Source organism: Sinocyclocheilus anshuiensis, unplaced genomic scaffold, assembly GCF_001515605.1.
Source record: "Sinocyclocheilus anshuiensis isolate Anshui unplaced genomic scaffold, SAMN03320099.WGS_v1.1 scaffold712, whole genome shotgun sequence".
NCBI classification, from domain to species: domain Eukaryota; kingdom Metazoa; phylum Chordata; class Actinopteri; order Cypriniformes; family Cyprinidae; genus Sinocyclocheilus; species Sinocyclocheilus anshuiensis.
Window position 1 is genome coordinate 209,524 of NW_015555749.1, and position 18,162 is coordinate 227,685.

The following is an 18,162-nucleotide window of genomic DNA, read 5'->3' on the forward strand; positions in this document are numbered from 1 at the left end:
CACACACACACACACACACACACACACACACACACACACACACACACACACACACACCACATGCACAGTTTCAGACTCCCTGTTTTGCTTGCTCTTAATTACTGCACTGCCAACAGGCACAATAAGAGATGTGACACAGAGCCAAAATGGGCGGGAGAGCAGAGGGAGAGAGAGAAGACGGCACTCGGTTCACCTGTGAACGCAAAGGGGAAACCAGCTGTACCCTAATGAGAAAGGAGTTACCTCAACACACATGCTCTCACAAGACACACTTTTCAAGCTCCAGCTCCATTCAGCCCATTCCAATTACCTCTTAGCTGCGAGACTGATCTACAGAGACACAAACTAAAAGTAGGACCTGACTGAGCCAACTGTACATGCCCTGGATAAGACAGGAGCAGGAAGTAGGTGGATCTGACCCACTGATCCCTCCAAGCCTAAACCTTTTTACCTCGTATAAGTAGGTTTTATGTTATTATCTCAAGTAAGTGCATCATATATTGTCTAGCAGTTCCAGCCTACTGCTCAGTAACACTATTTTCTGCTCGTATTCGGGCTCTTACTCTTAATGTTGTAGTCTGTAAGTACTGACGCTCAAAACCCTCTTAACGGTTCCCTCAATTTCCATCTAAAATATATCACATATCTCAAATCCTTGTTCTGTAATCATTTGCACTAAAAAAAACTATATAAATTTTACAGCCCATCTGAGATGGCCAGGCTCAGACGCTCACATTCACCTCTATCTCTTTCAGTCATGAAGATGCTAGAATTCCACCACGAATACGAATATCTCAGAACAGTGCACCGTCTGTTGTTGTTGCCATGGTGACATGAAGATTCAGCCTGTTCAAAATGATAGGAAATAAAAACCGAATCGCCTTGGTGGCTCAGCTGGGACCTGCAAAGCAAACCATTGATTTCTCGCTACCTGTTTTTCCTTTTTCTTTCTCTCCATATTCCTTTCCTCCAGCCAGTGTGAGAGAAAGTACAAGAACATCAAAGTCTGCCAGCTAACTTAGCAGCACCGCTAATGAAGTGTGAATATTCATAGAGAGGTCCTGGTGCTAAATGCAGCCTCAGTTCCCTGAGAGCTGTGTGTTTAAAATACAGAGAGCTCATACAATGAATAAAAAAATGGCCACTGAAGCACTGCAGTATTCTCTAACAAGAACAGTTGAAAAAAAGAAAAAAAAAATGCAGGAAACACAATGGAGATACACTTGCTTGTATAATGCCAGCATGTACAGGAATATATAAAGCTGGACCACAGGGCCTCCATATATGCGCTCACTGACATCCTGTATGTGAGATTCAACTTGTGAAAGATTCAAAAGAGCTAAAAAAAAACCCCACACACACTCAGTTTCCCATCTCCTAATGCCGTACTGAGATGAGTAATAGAGAATCTGGAAAAATCTTTCATAGAAGATGGAAATTAAGATGAGTTCCTGTGCAGGTCTTCACAAATAAAATCAAGAATAATTCTCATTTAGAAATTAGATTATTTCAGCACATTCAAAAGCTTTACAATACCTTGGTTATTTATAACACCTAATTAAAACTCTCTTATTAAAGGCGACATAAAATCAAAATTAACCCATTTAATTTTTTAATTCATGTTTCTGCTTGTATTGTGAATTGGTGCATTCCATTCCAAAGAAAACAGTTTTTGTCTTCATAGATATTAATTGAATGTTGGATAATGTTAACCATTAGCCAAATAGTCGTTTTTATTGAGTAAACTCACTAAAAGCATTCAGTCTGGCTTCTTTTCTGGTTTGTAACATTAACTTTTTGTTGTCCAATCGATTCCAGATGGATAAAATCTAGTTCAGTCCTATTTTTTTCCTGCTTAGTTTCAAGTTTCAATAAGAAATATGAAAAATTGCTTAAGTAAAATAGGTTGCAAATGGCAAATCAAATTGACTTGAGTAAATGAAAAGGCTTTTAAGAAATTGTCAATTTTTTTCTTTAAGTTAAATACAATTAAGGTCTTCTATATTATCTACAAGCATATAACATTTAAAAAATAAACAAACATACAAAAAACAGGCAAATGCATCAAGACTGACCATGAAAGTACTCAAACAACTCTTGACTCACTCTGAGAAGACATGAGTCACAAGTAGCCATTACAAGTAACTCCCAGAGGTCATCCAAGTGGGCATAAATAAATCTGATAATACACGCTGCCCACAGACAGAACATGCTGTTACAGACTGAAGCTCTAGATTTTATACAGAGAGAGAGAGAGCGAGAGAGAGGGCAACCTACAGACTTCGCACAACACAATTTACACACTTGTTCACAGCACACTGGGTTAAACTTTACTGGAGGACAGCACTTGATCTTCACACACTTTTAATGAGGGGCAGAATAAAATGAGATGCAGATCAAAAAAGGACGGCACAAATGACAGCGTAAGTGGGCGGTCGAGACGACAGAAGGAAGCGTCTAGTTAAGGATGAGAAGAATTGTGCATGCCACGAATGACTCTGGAAACACAAATTCGCTGCAACAGATGTGGACATCGGCGACTAAAGATGCCAACCCCATGCACGCTTACAAAAGCACTGCAACTTTTCCTTCTTTTCCCTTAACTCCCTCCCTGCTGCCCCAATTCTCTCTGCCCCTCTCTCTCTCTCTTGCTTGCTCTATGTGCAGAGCGCTGCAGACAAATGGTGCATGCCTCTTTCACTGCATGGATATGACAACATCAAAGACTCTGCATGCGATGATGGCTGGATGGAGAAGGACCGTGAGAAAGAGAGACTACCTGGGATGAGGAACAATGCCACCTCGCATCCATGATGGCAGCCTGGCTACACTTTCTGCTTCCTCTACACAGCTTTGCTTTTCTGTTTAGGTGAGAGTTTGTCCTCTCCCCCTCTCTGATTTCCCCGTCCCTGCTCCTAGAGCAATAAAAAAAGCCCCACACCAGTAAAATAAAGTCCGCTCTGTCAGATCAAAAGTGATGACTGGAGAAGTCCTACTTTGGTAAGCAGATAGGGATGATAAATTGTCTGTGCATCAGGAGAGACTATGAGTGCCTTCTACAGACTAGAAGAGAGAGAGAGAGAGAGGAAGGGAAGGCGTAAGCGAGGGAGAAGAGAAAACGAGAAAGATACACACGGATAGAGGCGGGAGAGAGAGAGGGAAAATACGGTACGACTGCAAGCTGATCACCTGACTCATCTCAGCCAATCACCATCGCCCCTGGGCTTGAGGTTGCTAAGGGTTTGCTCAGTTGGAGACATTTTATTATAGCGTTTTTTTAGAAAGAGATTGATGTGTGTATATGGATAGGAGGGGGGTTGCACACCTTCTGCCCTGCCATGAAACTCCACAGAGACACAACCTACAATCTAACATCAAACGTGCATGCATACTCTCAAAATACATTTGAGAAAGCGAATGTTACACAATGGACAGCAAAAGCTCCTTGTTTTCATCTCCACTGGCCCTCCTGATCCTCTGGGACCTTGGGTTATTCAGCTCCATCTAAATGCCTCCGCCAGCTAAACTAACCAGCATGAAAGCTCGTTTAGCTCGCATTCAAATTCATGATTTAGTCACGTACACGCCCACTGAGAAAGGAGGGGTCGGAACAGATAAAGACAGATATGCGGCAGGCAAATGTTTTATTCGCACCATGGTCAGTCTCACAGGATTCTGTTTGTGCCCTGCGTCTGCAGAATCTGCGCACGGACACCAAACGCAACCATACATTATGAATGTGACAGAATTCATAAAAAAGGAACAAAAACTGAGCCAAGGTCTCGACGGCGATGCACATTAGAGATTAGCGATGACAGCTCGGAACACAAATATCTGGTTTATCATGAAGACTCCACAAGCGACATGAAAAAAAGCCTTTTGTGAATTAACAAGGTCGTCATTACCCAAAAGCACACAGATTAATAACTGTTTGCAATATCTACCACCTCCGGAGAGAGAGAGAGAGAGAGAGAGAGGGAGGGAAAAAGAAACCCAGGAAAAGTAGCTGAGCAGTAGTCCATTTGATTACTCGCTTTGTGCCAGCTCAAACAATCGTATTGATTGACTGATTTAAGCGGTCAGTGTAAATGAGCGCTGGGACAACAGTGCATGCAGGGCAAGTCACAGGATCCATTAATTAGACACAAGCGGAAAAAAAGGCACAGGAATCTGGACCAGTTTAAATCTATCTGTGCTGAACATTGTCCTGCCCTCATGATGCAACAGAATGAAATGAGTAGGTACCTCATTAGAGTACACATGAAGCTTTATGCTGGACTGTTGTATTTTGGGAATTGTGACACATGTGGATCACACACACATGCACATCTAACTGAGGTCAAAGTACAGCATTTCAATTAAAATATTTTGTGATCATTTGATTCGTTTTCTTGAATCAGTTAAAAAATATCAGTTTCAATGAATCAAATGAAAACTCACAGATACTGTAAGTTTGTGTTATTTTTCATGTATTAAAATTATATAGAGGCAAATATTGCTGTTTATTATTATGTATTGATATACTGGTGAATATTAAATATAAGACTAAAGATTAAATATAATTCTCACAGAAAAAAACACTGACACAATGCCTGAATTGTTTTGAATCTAGCTGGCAACAACCATTGTTTATTCAAAATGATGGTTCCTTTACATAAAATAAATCACCCTATTTTCAAGAATTTCAGAGTGTATGAGAGAGTGTGTGTGTGTATGTATATATATATATATATATATATATAAGATAGATATAGATATAGCTTTGCATTTGAAAAATAATATTTCACACATCAGCTACATTCTAGAGACATTTTGCATATTAATTTTATCCCACAAAGTATTGCTAGGTTAGACAGACCACACACACACACACACACACACACACACACACACACACACACACAGTTAAGCACATTATTTCAAGTCACAGAGGCAAAACAAAACAAATTTAAACACAATTTCCACATGCAATTTCCATATATATGCTAGAACTGATTTGTAATGACACCAGGACCACACACTGTAAACACATTACAGTAATTCTCAGTGAATTTTTCCACCAAGAGAAAAAGAAATATGACCTATTTTGCATCTGATGGAATCAAATCCACTCGGCGCCAACACAGGGCATCTATAAATGCATGACTCTCACGTGGCACACGCCCACGCTGCCATTTTCTAGACAGAGAAGTGGCGCTTCAATGCCCTCTGCCCATCTCTAGATCTAAACGATACCCTAGGGTGTTTAATGACATGCACAGCTCACACAGGAAATGCTAATTTATTATTTAAAGCCCAGCACATAGCCTGAAGGCCCGCTGCAGCAAGATGTCCCTGTAGATCAGAATAAGCACATGGGTTCCTGGCATGCCAAATCCCATCGAGCCGAACACCACGGCCACAGATGTGGAAGGGATATCAGAAACAAGGCATCAAAAACAAGACAGACCAGCCACATATCCATAAACGTGGTGATGTAACAGGTAAAATGCAGAGAAAGTATACTTCAGAGAAGAAAAACCAAAGAGAAGGAGTGGGACAAAAGATAAAGAAGATAATAAAAAAGCTGTCACTTCTGAACATCACTCGTGCGGGTGGTAGTCACAAAGGAAATCAACTTCTGATAGAAATATTAAACATCTCATCTGTCAGTCACAAGCAGACGGTGCATGCATATGTTTTTCTAAGCATGTTGGGCTCCTTTGAGACGGCCTCAATTGTCTGTTTGTTGTGGCTGCTGTTTGAACAGAAACGAGTAAAACACAGCGCTTCGTTTCTCTTGCTGCCTTTCTATCATTAACGCTTCTTTAAAAAGCTTATATGCTGTGAGCCACTGTCAGACAATAGCAAAACCAGTTTATCTGAGGATAATCCAAGCTCCACACGTCATTTTAAGATTAAGTATTCTTACAGAGCAGATCTGAAGCCATTAAACGAAAAAAACTGGTCATGCACAGTATGCAAAATTATTCCAAAGACTACAGACCTCATTTACACTACACACACATTTGCTGTATTACAAGCAAATCAATTGATCTGCATGAAATACTATTTCCTTTTGTAAACCATTTGTACAGTAAAAATAACCTCTATTATCTACAGTGCCTTTATCTACAAAGGCCACACCGACAATCTGGGACTCTGGGACTTAAAGCTGGAAACAAACTGAAAGTTTTAGGATTTTTTAATTTAAAACAAAGCAATATTATGAAATAGAATAAGAAAATTTAAGATTCTGTACTTGAGCTCACTAATCAAACAATAATTATATGGGTCAGTGATGTGATGCTCATTTTTTTGTCTCATCTCTTAGTTTATTCAGAAATATATAAAAAATGCAGTTCATACGCAAAATGATTTGAATATACATAATCTATGATGGATTTTTAAATTTAAAACAAAGCAATATTATGAAATAGAACAAGAAAATTTAAGATTCTGTACTTGAGCTCACTAATCAAACAATAATTATATGGGTCAGTGATGTGATGCTCATTTTTTTGTCTCATCTCTTAGTTTATTCAGAAATATATAAAAAATGCAGTTCATACGCAAAATGATTTGAATATACATAATCTATGATTAGCATGTTTTTAATTTCTGAATTAAGATTAATTTTTATTTTTGTGGTTAGTGAAGAATGTAAAATATAATGTGGTGTGACTCCCAAAAAACAATGACTATTTTTACACACATTTTTTTTAAAACAATTAGGCGATTAAATTGAATCTTTTCTTGAAAATTCTTCAAAACCATAAATACCAAAAGTAAATTTTTTACAACTTGACAGGTGTTTTAAACTAGATTTTTTTCTTCTTTTTAAAGATTTTTCCTTTTCTTTCTTGTGCACAGTATTTTATGTCACTGACCCACATAATATAATCAAATAATAATCTATGTTCATTTTTCAGTTCTTCTAATTCACAAAATTTTCATACAGATTGAACAATTACGTATCTATGCAGCTCACTATTCCTTAGCATAATGCACAGCAATTTTACCACTCTCAAGCGCCACTTAAATTCCTTTAGCCCTTCTTCCAGGTCTCGGCTAATTCGAGGATGTTTAAGGGGGAGACCTCGACGGACACTCTGGAAAAGTGTTAGGAAGATGAAGAGCCCAAGAAGTTCCATTAGCTCTTATTACAGAGAGCTCTCCTGTCTAATGGCCACTCCAGTCTAATGTGCATCACAAAGGTCTGTAATCAAAGAACCACAAACTCCTCTTTGATTTCGTATCCCTCTCTATCCAGCTTTTATCGTTAATTAGATATTAAAAATCCATCTTAAAAAAAAAATGAAGTAGTTGATTTGGACAGCACAGCTGTGCAGAGAGAGAGAAAGAGATTGTAATGGATGATAATGGAGCACAGATGGCGCAAACGTAGAGAGTGTTGTAGACACTGCTGTGCTGAGAAGAGAGGAGTCTCATATTTCCATGGCAACATTTACCATCATCGACGGTGTGCAGAGGGCGGCGAGCCCACCATTTTGTAATGCAATCCACACACGAGGCCATGATAAGCCAACATCACGATTGGACGTTAATAGATCGAAATATCTGTTATTGCACAACTATCGCTTTCACACGACGTGCCTGGAGTGCCCTTGAGCAGGGAGGTAATTTAATATGCAGTGCCAGAATCAGTTTTAACCATATCAAATTACGATTTTATTGTTGTGGAGGCTAAATCACAGTGCGTAAAGTCACACACGAGGAGACGAGACTGAACTGGCCTTGGCAAGCCTGTCAATCACCCTGCTCAGCCTCCTGCTCTGACATGTAATTACAGCACCACCGTAATTAGAGCTCACTGTCAGGGCCTTGAATGATGCCTCGTGCTCGACTCAGAGAGAAAGACCAGCAAGAGAAAACCTGCAAGTTGTAAAGGAGAAAGCATGTCCACCTACACGGTGCTCATCTTCCCCAATGATTTCTCCCCTTTATGGCCCTGATTCCATTTGCCTGTGGGCTCTCTCTATTCACACAGACTTATTGACTGACTCTAGTCTCCCAGCATCCCCCGGCACACTCTCTCATCCTGAGCCCCAGCACATCCACAAAAGAAACGGGCCAATCACTTTATGTCTGAAAGCAATTGAATTGTGCCGGGCCGAAACCCTTTGCCGGTTTGGTAATATGCGATCCAGCCACGGGCTTGTCTTTAAGTGCCCTGGTCTTAGTCTCGAGGCCTCTTTTACTCGAGAGAGCACGGAGTTCATTTTAAACCGGCCTCGTTGCTGACTGGGTCACTTATTGAAACACCACTTATAATGTTTTGGATGGTAAAAGAGAAGCTGAGCGAGTATATGTGAGAGGAATAAAGAGCGAGGCCAAGAGTAATGATGTAGCCGGCTAGTAACAGCATAGAGATAAAACAACACACTGACCTAGACAACACAAAACCTGTCTGCTGCAATCTAAATGCACCTGTCGGTTCCAACACTCTGAGCCAATGGAGTCTTCATGACCTTTTCAGTTCTTTATGGTAACTGGATAAGTGTTTTTTAAAAAGTGAGACCTATTCTAATGAATCATTTGGACCACTTTGTCAACTGAAGATTCATTTGCTCAGAAATCAGACATCGCTATGATCTGCAAGCAAGTTTTACTCTACCTAAAAGCAACATCTAGCGCAACACGTTTAATGGCATGAGAAATTTCTAGACTTTTCAGAGCCCGGAAAACTCAATTTTAAAGGTGCACTCAGCAATTTTTTCCTCATTAAAATGTTTTACACAAAAACAAACAAATGTTAATTTGGAAAAATGTTCACGTAAATATATAATATCATCATGTGCACTCACATGGGATGAAGACATATTAATGTTAATAATAATACTAGAAACCTAATGAAAGCTGTTTTATTTAAAATGAAGCAGGACGCCTCATGGGGGCAGACTTTTTGAGTCTGACCAGCCTAATACGGTTCACTAATCATCTCAGTAACCCCCCTTTATTGCACACTTTTGCTTGTGTAATAAATGAATAATGTCTGACTGTAAACAGCGCATTTTTACAACATCGACGTTAATTGAAAACTTTTGACATTGCATGATTCGAAAATATGTACAACAATCACTGAGTGCATCTGTAAAATTCCCTGTTGATTCCAAGTTTTTCATGAATGTAAGACACTAGTGTTATTCTGACAAGGAAAAAAAAAACAAAAATCAAATGCCAGCATCAGCTTTCACAGGATATTGGACTAGAATAAAGTGGCCGCTGACCTGTGGAGTTGTCGTCTGCTTGCCCTGGCGGTTGGATGCGGTTGTAGTGGTGATGTCGGTGATGGAGGGTGACGTTTCTGAGCGGTTGCCCGTGGCGGAGGCGCTGGACTGAGGCGTAATAGACGAGGAGGGCATATCTCCCACCAGCCGGGCACTACCCTCCACACGTACGTTGGGGTCGCTCTCAGCAGCCATGTTGAGCACTTTTAGGCCATTGTAGTAAAGCCCTGAGAGCTGGCCCTGGAAGGGCCGGCTGCCCTTCTCCCAGCCTCCAATCTTTATGGTGGTCTGACTGTTGAAGATGGTGAGCTGCCGACCTGCCGGGGAAAAACGTTACAGAAAATACAAGAGTGTTCAACGGCCCGCTCCCCCACGCCATGGAGACGCACACATACACATGCACACGCTAACAAACATAGATGCGCACACGCACGCACGCACACGAGAAAACAGAACTGATGGAAGTCCTGATGGTAAAACACACAACACCCGTAACCTTATTTTCCCTGGGGATCATGAAGCAATAAATTACACTAATGCTAACAGCAACACTGGTAATTTATCGACTGTAATTTAATGGCTGCTGTTGGCACAAAGTAAATAAATGAAGGGGATGAGAAAGCTGGGTCCCAAAAAAAATCAATGGGACTTTGCTAAAAGGACAATCAAATACATACTATGATGAGAGACAAAAATATTCTTCATCTGTAAAAAGTACAAATTTCCCCTTTTTACATGAGAAAATTACTTTTAATCTTTAAGTACAGCAGTATGCACAAAGCCTGTATGCACAGGTCTAGTAAATTTCATTGAGATTGCCTTTCAGCAAGGGCAATGGCAATTAAAATTAATTAGACTGAAATAAGGTTTATGTGAGAATGGCTTTACAGCTACATGGCACATTACAAATGATTCATCATGGTTATAATTCCATTGAAAAGGGAAAGCAAGAAAACAAGCAAACTCGAAAACAAATCACTTTGAACGATTCAATTTGTTACATACATTGCAGCATGCATTCAATCTTTTCCCTTCTTGTGTGTTTAACTTGCTTGTTAAAGGGACTTCATATCTGATGCCAATAATCATTGAAGCTATTTAAGAGACATTTGCTTTAAGTTTTTAACTGTGCACTTTAGCAGTTTCCAAAAGAAATATGTTTAGCATGACAAGAAAATATGCATATATAAATTAAATAGTGTGTGTACATCATTATGAATTCAAATAATTTCAACTGTGGACATGTACTTTAATTAGTCATTTAGATTATCACTGCTGCAAAATAACATTATTTAAATAAGTATTTTAATGATGTAAACATATTTTGTTAATGATTGAACTAACTTCAGTTATCAGTATATTACCAGTCCCTTTAACCTCTGACAGGTTTACAAGTACAGTATGACAACACATTATTTAACTGTACAGTGCAAATATTACAAACTACATTTGTTTAATTTTTAAACTTGGTTAAACAGGGGATTTATGTTTTAGATGGTTTATTTGCTGTGCAAAATATCACTTGCTTATGATCAAATGATCTTTTATTTAAAGTTTTAATCAGTGTTTTTACCTTTGTCGAGTAGCCATTCGTCAACTACTCGACCAAGCCGATATGGGATTCGCTGTCTAGCAATCGCCAGGCGTTCGTTATCAATGTTGCCTTTAAAGTTTAAAGAGACATTTCATTGTTAAAAATCTGAAAGTTCAAAGATTAAAACCTACAGTGAAACATATACCTTAACTGTCTGTTTTTTTTTCTTTTTCCTCTTATTTTTCTTTCATTTTTTTTTTATTTGGAACACCAAGGTTGCATACATAAGAATGATGAAGCTTTTCATTCAATTAAAATTTAAGCAAACAAATTAACCCTATTTTAATAGAAGCACTATGTTAAATATGCACCTACTCTTCTTGTGTTAAGAGAAACCAACCAAACTCAATCACGTTTATACACAATATCACTCCTTTACATAATACATTTACAAAATAGTAATCTTTTAAATCTTTTTAGCAGATTTTTTCATCTAGTTATACATGAAAACTAGCTCATTTTAATCTAAATATTGTCATTACAGTACATTCCAGCGTTTTGCAACCAGTTTGATTTTAGCTTCACATTTGCTATCTAATCTAAGGTATTTTCAGTCATTTTTGATATGATAAATTTCACATTATCAGATCACAATACATTTAAAAACATCAAAGTAGCAGAAAAAACACTCAAAGGATTAAAGCAACAGGAAGATTATCAGTTCATCAGTAATGCATGTAAGATCAGTCACTATTCATGTTCATGTTCCCCATGTGAATTTGAAATTGCTCTGACAAAAGCTTGACCTCAGAGATGTCCATATGCACACATTTAGGTACTTGTCCCCTACAGTGGGCACCACGTGATCTCGAGCAGAAACTGTGCTTAAATGCTGATATTTATGCAACATGTCCAGGTCGAGCCAGCTACGGTAGCTATATTGAATTGAGATTATTTGAAAACATTTACTTCTTTCCCATTACGGCCCACACATAATTACCACTGCTGACTTCACTGGAAAATTCAACACAAACCTGACTTGCTCAGATTTCCAAAGAGTGTAATTACGCCTCACTATTTTTACTCTATGAGCAATTAACTTGTTATTTGTCAGTCAAAAACGAGTCGCACTCTCTCTATATGCGATTAAAGTACGATTAAAATATGAACGGATGAAAATGTTTCCTAAACGAGATGTAACAAGAGTAGAGTAGCGAATCAGCCCGAAGGCTATGATGTGAGAAATTCAGTGTGATTTCCATTCTAATGTGTCCTCATTTCCTATATACATATGCACAAATACTATACACTAAACTGACAGAACAGAAAATTCTATCATCAAACCTATATGACTTTCTTTCTTCAGTGGAACACAAAATAATTTTTTTTTTTTTAAATATAATAGATGCTCTTTTTCATGCAATGAAAGTGAATATGAAACATTTTTGGTCATCTTGTCATCTGAGCTAGATCTTTATTCACTTTAATTATGTGGAAAATAGTGGCAAAGACATTATTCAAACTATTTCCTTTTGTGTTCTACAGAAGAATGAACGTCAGGTTTGAAATGACAAAGGTACGAAATTTTGGGAAATGATTCCTTTAAAGCACTAGATTTAAGTTTATACCTCCTTGAGTATGGCTGCTCTAGTCGACTGCACTTTTGAGGTAAAGCTCTTTATTCTGTATCCAACACTGAAATTACATAACAAAATTGCTTCTCAAACACAGTACAATACTGTTTTTGATAGGTGATTGTTGAAGGAGAACACCCGCGGACAGGGAAATAAGGCTTCCGCAGGGCTGCACGTAAGGACAGATGGAGTGCTTGATTCTGGACTTGAGTCTGAGAGTGCCGATATTCTGCTGTGAGAGCAGAAAGAAGTTTGAAACTCAGTCTAATACAATGAGTCCCCCTTTCCTTTTACTTTCATTCATTTGTATTTTCCCCACTTTCTTTAATTCTGTCATTTTCTCTCTCCTACCATGTGCAGTCAGGTCTAGCTGTGATTTATGTCCACTTGTGCACTTTACCTACAGTAATCAAGAGTGAAAGGAGCAATTTGTCTCAAATCATAGCTTAAAAGAAACAAGACAAGAAGGGGAAAAAAGCAATAGGAGCTCTTGAAGTAGGACCGGATGACTAAGGGCAAGTTGTGTGCATGATTGCTTGAATGCACATAAACACGCACGCACGCACACCCACCCACCCACTCATACACACACATACACACGCAGTGGTCATGTTCTGTTTAAATGAGGAGGCAGTTGCCTTAGGGCCTCTCTGTAAAGTGAAAATGACTGCCTAGTTAGCTTAGCATGCTAACAGTCTGAACACTCTTCCTTTGCTAATATAAGGCTAAGACACTTTCCTGTTTCAGCAAAAGGCATCTAAATAATCCAAGAACACATTTCTGTGCTTTTATATCTGTTCTGCATCCTTTTGTAATAGATGTGATTGTGATTTTCAAGGACAGCAACAACACCTCAATTTATCCCTCCGCCAGTCCAAAACTCATGCTGTGGCCATATTGTGCCCAGCAGTAGCTGTATGGCGGTAATTCTGTCAGGAACATTACAGGAATTTTTTTTTACCAAATATAAAAAAGATCTACTTAAGTGCTTGCATCCATTTAAAATGTCTACAGATGGACAAAAAGCATAGGTGATTTTAAATGCTACTGTATATATGGGGTTGTGGCCCTCAACTTTCATCAAAGTTCCTTTAAAAATCTGTGATCACCTAAGCTGTCAGAACTCTTAATTAAAAGTCTTTCCATCACGTTTGCTGAAAACAGTGACTGCATTTTATTTCACTCTCAATCCTTCCCTTAACAGTCATTAAGAAACATTAAAGGGATAGTTCACCCAAACATGAATATTCTGCCATCATTTACTCACGCTCATGTTGTCCCAAACCTGTATGACTTACTTTCTTTTGCTGAACACAAAAGATATTTTCAGAAATGTCTCTTTTTTTTGTGGTACAATGGACGTAAGTGGGGTCCTGTGTTGTTTTGGGTTGCATTTAAATTAAAAAAAGCCAAATTCAGCCCAAAAATGGCATAACTTTCATATTCTTGTGAAGTATTATCCTTCCTGCCAGTCAGTGTCAGACCAAAGAGCTCCCCATTCTACTAAAATAACAATATAAAATGCAATACAAAACACTCCTGATACACATTCAGTGACAGCTATTTTGATTGAAGTTTTATTTTATTTTAATTTGATTTAATTTTTAAGTAAAACAGAAATTTAAGTAAAAATGTAAGTAAAACGGACAAGACTTCAGGGGGATGAATTAATGAGAAGGAAGTTGAATGTACATATAAGTGTTTCACTTTGAAAATTAAATTTCTTAGTTTAATATATCCGTTATTACTATATGTAATTACTACATTACAACTGCATTACAATACAATTGGTTAGGTGAAAGAATGACGGCATAGGTTAAGAGTAGGAGGAAAAATTGCATGATTTCTTTGTATGCTAAAGCTACACTAGTTCCAGAGCTAATTGTTCAAGATAAACAAACTCCCCATTTTGTTCTCCCTCATTGTCAATTTAAATTCTATGCATTTATTATCTCGTCTAACGCAGAGCAGAGTCAATCAAGCACTGATTAAAATGAAGCAGTCATGACTAATTTTCTTTCTTTATATATTTCATTGGAAAAGTTTCTTCTATTCTGCCACGGACATACGATGCATTAGTATTCAGGCAATCACAAGCGCACTGCTCACTAGTAAATCCACAGACACAATGGAAACAGGAAGCCAAGAGAAAATGGCACATTACAATGACTCGATTTTAACAAGCAATTGTCTTCCACTCCAAGTGAAAGACACTGCTGGTATTTGGGTTGTTTGTTTACACTAAAACAATAAGAGGGTCTCGACTAGGAAAAACAGTACCTCTCTCTCGGTGTCTGTTTCTATCCCTCTGTATTCTTTATAGTCTTGTTTCCAAGAACTTATGTCTATTTCTATGATATTTTGTTTCAGCGTATGTCCTAGTTTGCCTAAGCTGCTGTAAATAGTAAATGTCAACTCTTGGATTTGGATAATCCTGTTAAGAATCTTACTGTTCTCCAAATAATAAATAATACAAAATGCAATTCTATGCAAGCAATGTATCTACAGCTGAATCTAGTGTGTCTCACGAGTATACATTTGCATTTTCCTTGCACATTTTGAATTTAATGACAAGCTGTATTGAACGCAATGATGAGCAACAGACGACAACGCAGCACTTATGGGAAGCATGAGATTTTCCGAGCTTCATTACCACTTCAGTCGTTGAACACTCAACATTTACCACCAACAATCTATCACGTCTGCTCCCAAGAAGAAAAGACGTTTGCGAAGATCAAGAGCAAATCATCTCTGTAATGGAAGAGATGGTTTAAGAAGAGCTTGAAGTAAAATACAAATTAAAAGACTAATACAGCCGCCTCCTTTTCATCGTGATTGACAAACGAGAGCAATGGGATTATTTCTCATCTCTGATCTCTTGTCAAGCTTTTGTCAGGGCTTTTCAGGCGACTGAGAGGCTGGTGAATTTGATAACCCTGGCTCTGACATTTTCAGCCTTCTAAAGCCCCAAGAGCAATCATCTCTGCTGACATTTGGAAAGGATACCAGGGTTACCTTTTTAAACTGTGAGAAACCACAATCACAGACAAAGGCATTTTATTCTTAACCCTGTGATTCAGACTCTTTTTCCTGAGCTCTGCCAGCCTTTTATTGTTCCCGTTGTGCATAGCTGCATGGCTGAGATTATGTGTATGTGTGTGTGTGAACATGCGTATAAAGGCTGAGGGCTCTTACCTGTTGGGTAGCGCTCAATGACTGGCAGATCATCCACCTGCAAGGTGGCGTTACCACCACTTCTCGTAAAGCGAACTATGTGGTACTTTCCATCATTTACAAACTTAGAGGTTTCTTCAATGTTTATGTCATCGGTGCCCACATTGAACACCACTTTGATATTTCCTTTTTCCTGTAAAGATAGATAGAGAAAGGAAAAAAAGAAAGAAAGAGGGAGATAAAAGAAGAGGTCTTTAAGATTATATCATAGTCATTCTGTTCTGATTCACTCCGCCAACATAAAGCTTCGAGTTATATGCACTGCCTTATTTTAGCATATGAACATCACTCTGTTTTAGTAACCTTGCAGAAGACAATTTTTGATTATTAATAAACGCTCTCATAAAGAAGCAGCTATACTCCATCTTAACTGGCAGAATGTACCGAATTTATTGAGGACCAAACAAGGTGATAATTTATCAGCCTGTGCACAATTTCTCCTGACAGCACAATGCATCAGAAAGATTTACCACCACTTTAATTCACCAGCAAAAGGCGGCATTCATATTTAATAACAAAAATATCTATAATTTTTGTTTTAATGAGGCTATTAAATGAAGGAAATGGATAGTAATAAAGAAACTGGCAAGTATTTTTCTCCATTTTTAGCAGTTTTGCTATTCTCTTTTGATAATAATTAGTGGGGATATATTTGTTATGTCTGTGTATATAAAGACAATATTAAATATTACATGAAATCGACATCAAATTTAGTGTGTATTATTACATTTGCAATGTGATATGTAAGTGATGTACAGGTTAATAAATCCTGAAAGGTTGATTGCCCATCGTACAGCGGGAGGGTCTTGTATCACCCTAAAGTAGTTTATTTTGGATTAATGACCGGTTGACTGTACACCATTCTGTTTATTACACGATTACTTACCAATTAAAGAAATAAATGGACATGAAATATTGATTTCAGTTGAAATTTTTGAATTACAAGAAAGAAAATGCTGAGTGATATGAGAGACATACTGTAGCTGATGCCTTCTACAATGTTCAATTAAACAGCCCAGTGCTGATTATACAAAAACATTATATAGCTTTATAGAATACTGCGATTCAAAAAAAAAAAAAAAAGACTGCTACACTGTATAACTGGCTGTTGTCAAAGGCAATTGATATCCTGCATAGCTGTGCAAGTTTCACGTCTCTCGTATCACCCGTGTCCACTTTCTTCTCATATCGTAAAATAATTTTGCAATATATATAAAACAACACAGATGAAAGATATAAACTTACATGCTACATTTATGGCAAAACAATATTACCACCAGCAATCCGTAATTTTAAAGGGGGTGGCATGACTGCTGCAGATGTCAAAATAAAATTTACTGTGTCACATTAAGCCTTGTAAACTAAATAATACTACTTTTTCATTCCCGTTCATGTTCAAAATTTTCTCAACAAGCCTGCAGGCAGATAACATAATCGAATCACAGGAAAAAAAATAACCTTATAAGATTTTTCCCCTTCAAATCAGTGCCTCAAGGCAATATGCTGGTCATACAGAATAATGTGTGACAGTCTCACTGAAACGGAATCTAATCTGTATTCTGATGCGCCGCTTGTCATTTTCAGTGTAAATTCTCATCAATGCATGTTTCTGTCTTATTAATGCGAGCAGTGAGAGTGAAATCACTCTGTGCGCTTCACTTCCACACCACTAGATGGCCTCAATCCTTAATGGTTTCCTATTTGATGCAGCTCAGTGGGTGGGTTGTCTTTTGTTAATTACAATAAAACGTATTCATGTGCAAACAATCTCTTCTCATGAAAGCACATAATAATACTCACACGATCCACTTGGTGCTTGTCTTATATAAAACCGTAACTATGCCCACTCTGTGCTCTGCTTGATGACCTGCGTGCCTACATGCACTACTTAGTTACCTAAAAACTTGTTGCAAACTTGTTATGAATGCTATTACAAGCCTGCACATGAGTGCAAGCAATCGTGAAAATTGTTATTTGACATATTTCCATTAGTTTAAAAAAACTGAAATAGGCTGCTGTGGGAACGTGTGGTCCTTTCGATTGATTTGTTGCAGATTGCAAAAGCTACATGTGGCATTTGAAAATAATGAAATGAGGTGTGTATGAGAAGATCCCTTTGTGAATTCCCCTAATTCACACCTATCTGCAGGAAGAGAGCAAGCAGAGGACAAATCTCAACACCAGACTTCATTATACCCTCCCAGGAGATGTGTGTTTTTGTCTGGATACTCACAAGCTCTCTTTTTCTGATACACACACACACACACCCCATGTTGTCATCTCCAGCTGGGCAGAAGCTGGATGTTCCTTCCGCCTCTCACACCTCATAATGAAGACAGACTCTGCCCGTTAGCCCTATCCTCTTTCCATCACCGGGAACAATGGGGCAGTGTCTCCTTCACCCTCCTCTGCGCTCTCTAACAGCATTTCTCCAGGGCCAATCTCTCACTCCCTGCCCATCTTTTCAGCTTTGTGGTCAGAGAAGTGATGCGAGAGCTTGGCCTGCATTCCAACAGGCTGTGACACACCA

At 38.3% G+C, this 18,162-nt stretch overlaps 1 protein-coding gene across 10 annotated transcripts in view; it reads right to left on the reverse strand.

The window, feature by feature from the left end:
• The window catches only part of nrxn1a (neurexin 1a), a 190,982-nt gene that overhangs the window by 11,923 nt on the left and 160,897 nt on the right, over positions 1 to 18,162 (reverse strand). For 9 of the 10 annotated variants that reach the window (XM_016467315.1, XM_016467324.1, XM_016467321.1 and 6 more), the window contains 3 exons: positions 15,594 to 15,765; positions 10,804 to 10,893; positions 9,231 to 9,547 (listed from right to left, as the gene is read on the reverse strand). In XM_016467315.1, the coding sequence (XP_016322801.1) occupies positions 9,231 to 9,547; positions 10,804 to 10,893; positions 15,594 to 15,765 (579 nt within the window). The remainder of the gene's footprint in view (positions 1 to 9,230; positions 9,548 to 10,803; positions 10,894 to 15,593; positions 15,766 to 18,162) is intronic. The other variant, XM_016467325.1, reaches the window with a different exon arrangement.